General features: G+C 35.9%; 1 protein-coding gene across 1 annotated transcript; it reads left to right on the forward strand.

Moving 5' to 3' along the window:
• Positions 1-1,237: 1,237 nt before the first annotated feature.
• BicC (protein bicaudal C) lies at positions 1,238-7,812 on the forward strand. Its single transcript, XM_066406635.1, has 13 exons — positions 1,238-1,686; positions 2,090-2,203; positions 2,546-2,625; positions 2,682-2,894; positions 2,945-3,175; positions 3,226-3,507; positions 4,605-4,716; positions 4,794-5,112; positions 5,777-5,976; positions 6,048-6,295; positions 6,349-6,485; positions 6,537-6,709; positions 6,962-7,812. Exons 1-13 carry the CDS (start codon positions 1,458-1,460, stop codon positions 7,069-7,071), a joined length of 2,448 nt encoding a protein of 815 aa, XP_066262732.1. The 5' UTR covers positions 1,238-1,457; the 3' UTR covers positions 7,072-7,812.
• The last annotated feature ends 192 nt before the right edge of the window (positions 7,813-8,004 follow it).

Raw genomic sequence — 8,004 nt, forward strand, 5'->3', positions numbered from 1 at the left:
AAAAAAATGGAAAAAGAAAAATGGAACCCTATGTATCGATAATGACGCATTATTCGAATATACCGAATTATGCAGCACTTTATTGAAGTTTCGCTATTGCAATTTGGAACATTCTGTATATATAGAATCAAATCAAGTTGCACAAATTATTCGAAAAGACATAAGAAACGAGAAGTACCTCAACATTGGAAAATAAAATCGTCATGCCCCTGTATGTTTTTACAATATAACTCAGTAGATTCTGTTATAATCTAGATTTATTAAAATCGCAGCACCCTGTATAGCTGATCAGTAATAACAACTTCGAGAAAAGTAACTGCGATGTCTAAAGGGCCGCACATTCCATTCCGAAAGTGATTTAAAAATATACTTCTCATGTTCCTTGAGCCGGTGCGATATCTACATAAATGCACAGGGGGTGCAAAGAAAATCACCCTGCTCCCGGGTTAGTGACTACTGAAGACAAATATGAAATTTAGTTGGTTTAGAAGCCCGGCAGTTTATCAGGGGTAACACAATAAGGGTAACGAAAATTATCGGTAATTTTCTTTGCAATCATTATATTCCCCACTATACTTAACAATTCGCCAGTAATTGGTTTAGCACAACAATGAGAAACCAATCGCATTGTTGAAACATCAAATTTGACTGATGAACTAAATTCTCATCAAATGTAATATGGGCCATTTTTATTTTTGTTCAAAAGCAGAGATGGCGTCCTCAATACTTGACCTTTTTTGTCTCGGCCGATATAGTACAGCAGAAACCGTTAGATTTCGCAAAATCGCTATTTTCAAAATTGTAAGTTAAAATTGTGTAAGATTTAAATTCAGACGTTTTGACAAAGAATGAGTAGAGGTACAGCGTGAGGTTCAGGGTGAGCAAAAAAATTCTTCACGTGTTTAATTCTACGATCCTAAATCACAGAGAACCCATGGAAAAAATACTGGAAAAGCTGTAGAGGTGTAAAAAATTAATTTGTTTTTGCTCCAATCAATGTGCTGGCAAATTCATGCCATTTAGTTATGCAGAAATTTGCAGAAACACAAATTTGAAAAAGAACAGGAATTCTTATTAAACGTCGTAAGAATGTGTGAATAATCTTTACCATCAAGTAGACAATTTATGGAATTATTTTAGTTGAAATATTATTTATCGTCACTGCTAAAAATCTGTGAGGGAAAAAAAGGCCGACAAAAACCATATCTTGATATGTGTATGCTCCAGTTCGACTGCTTTTTAGAACCAGTCGTCCTGAATATCACCTAGTGCAACAAACATACATCAAAAATACCCATTTTAACCAATAAATTTCAGTTTTAAATAAAATTTGGGACGGCGGAAGTGAATAATAGTGAAACAATAATTGTCTTATAATATTTTAAACCTCTTTTGAGCTTAATATAAATTTGTTTGTATTCGAAATAAATTAAACAATTTTCGCTAAAATAATAAAAATGGCGTGCAACCTTTTACCGCTCTCCAGAGCGGTAGCAAAATCCAAGAATTCGGACACCACATCCGAAGCTTCGGAAAGCGGGACTACAACTTCTGGATGGGCCTCCCGTTGGGACTCACGGGAAGACTTACGGGACCTCGTTTCAAAACTGGGACTTAAGGACGTTTCTGAGCTGCATCAGGAGCGGTTCAGGGTTGACAGATGCAAGCTGGAGAGAATGCTAACTGGTGAGATTCGTAGTAACTTTTGACAGCAACGGACATGCCTATACCTAATTAGTGATATCGGCAATAGTGAGGCTGAAATGGGAACATATGACACGTGACTGCTGAGTATTTTGTGGGAGCGTATTTTTCAATCCAGATTCCACTCGGCATACAACTATTTTGAAAATATGTATTCATTAACGCATATTCCATTAGGCGCGTGTTGGACAGTTTTTTTGAAGAGAGATATTTAATTTTCGATTTTTCACAACGTCTTGCATCTCGAATTGCAGTTTCTCAATTCAACGTATTAGCACGAAGCCTCCATTTTGTTGCCCTCTTACTTTCACCCCCAACTTCAGTGCACGTTCCTCCCTTTTTTGTGCTTTTTGCCAACGTAACAAGCTTTTGTTTATTTTTTAAGGTGACAACGATGCCACATTTCCTGCAGACGTGTTTTTTGCTAAAGTTATGGAAGATACTGACACGGTTATTACTTGGCCGAATAAGTTGAAGATTGGGGCCAAATCGAAGAAAGGTAATGTTACAACACTGTATTTATCCCTGTATCATTTGCGATTTTAGTACCATCGAGGCATCTGAATGTGGATGCTAGATACGCAAATTTCGCATTATCTACACAGCTCTCGGCACTTTCAGACTGCCCTTGATTTTTCACTTAAAAGTGGCTTTAAAACATCCGATTTGCGTCTTTCCGCGATGAACAGTTTTTGATCATTCAGAAAAACGAGAATCGGAACGTTTGGCTCTCATTTGAGACTCCCTGCGTATCTCAATAAAAAAATCGAAATAATTTTTTAACGAAACATTGAAAAAATGTTACGTTTACTTTAAAATGTCCTTAAACACATGTTTTCAGATCCCCACGTGAGAATTGCCGGTAAACCGGAGGACGTTCAGGCTGCCAAAGACCGAATTTTGACCGTCTTAAATACCAGAGTAAATTTACCTAAAATATTTCTAAAACCCCAATATAATTTGAATTTTAACTCTAGTGTAACAGGGTGACAATGAAAATCGACGTTAGCTATACTGATCATTCTCATATCATCGGCAAAGGTGGTATGAGCATTAAACGCGTCATGGAGGAAACGAGATGCCACGTCCACTTTCCTGATTCAAATCGCTCCAATTCCAATGAAAAGAGCAACCAAGTGTCCATTTCTGGAGATATCGAAGGGGTGGAATTAGCACGATCTCGTGTCAGGGTAGGAAATTCCCCAGAACATAAATTCTTGAATTACCTGCGGATTTTTAGGAGTTAATACCGCTGATATTTGGGTTTGAACTGCCGATTATGTCCAAGAACGTAGACGTGAATTCGCCCTATGTGATCAAAATCCAGGAGCAGTACAAAGTTCAGGTAATGTTTAAAACCAGGCCAAAGCTCCATGCTACCCTGGTGTTGGTCAAAGGAGTTGAGTGGGAGGTGCATCATGTGAAACAAGCCACTTTGATGCTCATGGAGTACATGTGCGACAATCTAGCAGTAAGTTACCAAGGACTTAAAAGTCTGAATATAAAAAATTTCCATTTAAGAATCAAATTCCGGTTCAAATGTCCATGGAAATATCTCCTCATCATCATCCTACGGTCTTAGGCAAAAATCATGGCAATCTCAAGGCTATCATACATCACACTAACTGTCAGATAATGTTCCCTGATGCTCAAGATCCGAACATTCCCAACCTGAAGAAAAGTAACGTGACTATTACGGGGAACATCCATAATATTTACAAGGCCAGGCAGCTGCTCATGGGGAGTCTGCCGTTGATTGTTATTTTTGATTTGCCCGATGATCAGGATGAGTTGAAAATAAAGGTGAGGAGAGTATTATTTCCGTGAAAGTGCGAATTTGGGATAGCTCGCATGCAGCCCTTCATCATAAATTCATGATATACGGGGTGTAACATATCATCATGGAGATATTTCAGGGAGCGATAGTACTCTGAAAAATAATTTAAAAATGCTAATAGACCCATAGTGAAACTCGCGCCATTTCCAATATACAGAATGACACATTTTCAACAGTGTTTATAATTTTGTTTTTCTTTAGATTTATATCCATTTTAAGAAATTTGATTAAATGTTACGAATTGCTTCAAATAGTTGATAACTAAGCCGGATGATTATTTTTTCCCTTACTTCCTTTACATTCTCAATTTGCATAGATAGATATTTTTGCGAATCTTAAGAAAACGTGGAACGATACAAAAAGACTGCAAAAGACCAAAAAGCTAAAGAATTGAGGAAGAAATTTAAACTTGGTATCAGGATTCATGCAGAATATTTAAAAAAAAGCATAACACCCTGTATATGTTTACTGACGATTTTGATGTTCTATTGTAGAGGGTCTTAAAAAAACGAAATTTCAAAAATTTAACTCAAGGTGTACGTGAAAAAATGAAAAATATCAGAAAAAATCTGAACCTTTGTCACCGAAAATGGTACACTTAACCATAGGTCCATTAGCATTTTTTTATTATTTTGCAGAGTACTATCGCCACCTAAAATATCTCGATAATAACGTGTTACGCCCTGTGTGGGTACTATTTTGACCCCTTAAACCCAATTAATTAATATCACAATGCGTTTGAAGTGATGATGGCTTCCATTGAACATTTAATTATAATGAACTGAGCTTTAATGGGATTGTCATTTCCAGGTATCGATTTTGCAGATTAAGGCTTTCAATCGCTCTATCCTAGAATTGGAATTAAAATTGTGTTTACTCATGAACATTTAGACCTTATGAATAATCGATAAACTTTATTATAAAGTATTGAATTTCTATAGTTATTCATCAAGAGGATAGTTGACTATTTAAAAATAAATAATTTTTTCACAATTTCACTGCTTATATGTTTTATTTGCTGTAGAGGCTCTAACGTTAATATCTACTTTAATTGTTCCTTCAGCCTGAGCAGATTTCTGAAATTCAAACCACATATGATGTCTCCATCAACGTTCGACAAAAGGCGAACAAAACCACCAAAGCTTGTGTGATTAAGGGTATAGAACGACAAGCGAGTGAGTTTTTTACTTTTAAAATTTTTCTCCCAGTCAAATACTATAAACAATTTTCTCCTTTAACCATTTCCTTTAAGGTAACATATATAAAGCTAGGAATGTAATTCTTGGAATTGAAGAACCACCAGTTCATGCAGACATTCCCCTCACCTATCAAATCCCCAACCAGTCGTCTTCCCCCATTCAACAGAAGCTGGAACTGCCCGCTCCGTCTAATGTTATTGCTCCCTCACTTTCCTCCCCTCTTATTTCTCCTACGTGGTATTACCCTTCTCCAGCGATACCTCAACAACAGTGCCCGCCATTTGTTGGTATGCATCAACAGCAACATTTCTTTCCACCAAATCTCAACTTCAATACTATTCCTCATCAGAATATGGCTAGTAACAGCACTGGGTGAGTAGCGTAAAATCGAATTTAGTAGGTATACATAGTATGTTCAATACCTATAAGACCCTTTTTTGCACTGCTTTTCCCTCTCTTCTATCAAAGAAAATATAGTTATATCTCGATTCCATAGACTCTCTAAACGTACTGTTCAACCAACCGGCGAGTCTCCATTCAGGATAGAGACAATTCCTTTAAAATAGTCCTCTCTAAGAAGCATCTGCCTCTTTTTCAAAGAAAATCCCAATCCCAAACAACTAAAATTTTAATATTCCAGAAGGAATCAATGCAGATAAGGATGAAAGCTAATGCTTTGAGTTAATCGTTAATGAATGCTAATTAAAATAGGATTTTCCATAAAGGTACTAGCGTTAGGATTCAATCCAGAGTGGACATATTGGAAACATATTTATTTAGATTCGTTATCTCAGTGTTTTAATTATCAAATTTAGCCAGTATAGTCTTTGGTACATTACTTTAGTAGATACATACTAAATTATAATATTACAAGTAAATTTCGAACGCAGTTCTGTATAAACCAATTGAATGCTCGCCCACGCGGGCAATAGTCAACTGCGTTCCAAAACCTATTTATGTGGTTGTTTTTTGTAGAAGCATCAAACATCTAGACCAAATGTAGTTATTTGAACGTGAACACACTGTATTTTTACAGATACCAATCCATGAAAAGCACCCATTTAGAGCAAACCCTTACAGCGGATCAAGCCAACTTAAGTGCTTGCAGTTCTTTATCCACTATCTCTAGCAGATCGAACCCAAGGAATTCTTTGTCTCCTAGCGGTTACGCAAGCTATGGCGATTCTCCTAACAAAAGTGGATATACCGGGGCATATGGTCAAAATCAACCAACGGGTATGCATTTTCGACATCAATCGAGGATATAATCTCTGGAAATTTATCTAGGTATTTTTTGCTCTTTCTAGAACTATCAACTGCTTTGTCGGAAATGAACAATCCAGGTGCGTATCACGGGCCAACTTTAGATAAGAAACCTCAGTCATCTCCAGGAGGGATGGCCTATTATGATTATGAAAGTAAACGAATGGCAGCACTCAGAGCGATGCGTTCAAAACCCCAAGCTGGCACTATGAGGGTACCACATAACTCCTGGTCTGGATATGGAGTTAGTAATACCAGTCCTGGAGCATTTTTGTCAGACAAATATAAAAGGGTAAGAATGACCCTTTGTGTGCAAGTACAGCACTGTAATTTCGCATGATATAGGAAGACGAGATGTGGCACTTAAACTCTCCAAGACCGAATGAAATGCCTATACTCCAGCCTGCTAACCCAGTTATGAACACGAGTAACTTACTAGACCCTACACCTTCGCATGTTTGGCACAGAGTTAGCACTAATAGGTAAGCAAACTGCTTTAGAAAATTGACTATTTCATTAAATATTTGTTTCAGTTGGCAAGACTTACCATCGATGTTAACTGCCATGAAACTGGACCACTACGTTCAGCTTTTCAAGGAGCACGAAATAGATTTGACCATATTTTCCACATTGACCGACCAAGACTTAGTTGACATTGGCATTACTGCCTTTGGAGCTAGAAGAAGGATTTTGCTGGCAATAAGTGGTAAGTACAATCTTACTTCTGTTTGGTTTGATTGGAAAAACCTGTTCATATTACCATCTTTAAAATCAGAGTTAATTTACCTTTTACTCAAGGTAATACCAAAAATAAAACGACTTTAAGAAGGAAAAGTTGTTATTTTTCTTGATTGAATGGCGGAGGAAAATTATTACATTTTCTATGATAGCCTCTCATTTCCTAAATGCTAATGTACTAAACGGTTTAGTATTCTCTGAATTAAGATTAAAATTTTAGAAATAAATAAGAGAAATTTGCCGTTTTCTGCCGCCCCTGGAGCAGAACGAAGGAATTCCGGCTCAAGTCCAAATGGCGGGACTGGCAATTCCAGACACCCCAGCTGGTAAGATGAGATAAAAAGTTTACTAAAGCATGAAAATGGATATTGATTATTTATATGCTTCAGATATATTTGAATATAAGTTATTATTTATATATTTATTATGTATGGATGTTTATTGGGAATTTAGAATCGGTAGGTCCAGCCAATTTTCTAATTGAAAAACCGAGAATTTTGTTTAATCTAGTTTTATAACATTGCGAACCAAACAAACTTTTTAATAGAAAAATACGATTTTGGAACAACAAACTGGTACCTACCTGTTTAAAGTGATGAATGTGCCTTCTAACACATTCCGTTAGCTTTGAGATATTTGATAAACTGAAAGAAAAGAATCTTAACTGATACTTTTCTTTAGTACTTCTTTGTCTCACCCAATCGGCATGGGTTAGAATTTTAATCTGTCTGTTACTTTGTTTAACTTATTTATTTGTTATTTCTATGAGTGATGGGTATATGTTTACAATAAAATATTGTGATATTTTACATGTTAAATTTATACACGATGCCAAAGTCTTACATATAATAATATATTACACACGCTAGATTTAATTTTAGTGCATTGATGTATTGTAAGCAAAAGTTTTAATTTAAGTTATCGACGATATTTGTTAAAGTTTATTGGATTATCCCAACGTTTGCTTACCATTAAATTGAAATTGCTATTTGAAAATTAAAACTTTTGTATTTCTTGAGATTTATGCGAGTAGGTTAAGTGAATAAATTAATTTATTTAGAGTTCTGATTATCACATGTTTTCTATTTATATTTCTAATTTATGAAAATTATATTGATATTGCAGCTAAAAAACGAGTTTTTTTTAATTCTCTCGATGGAAAATGCACTTTGCCGCACGCGAAAAACTATCAAAATTTTTAATATTACACCAATTGTTTGATGGTGCGATTCATGCAGTGTAAAAGGAGTGGAAAGTGGCAGT

The sequence above is a fragment of the Euwallacea similis genome, chromosome 1, assembly GCF_039881205.1.
Source record: "Euwallacea similis isolate ESF13 chromosome 1, ESF131.1, whole genome shotgun sequence".
NCBI lineage: Eukaryota > Metazoa > Arthropoda > Insecta > Coleoptera > Curculionidae > Euwallacea > Euwallacea similis.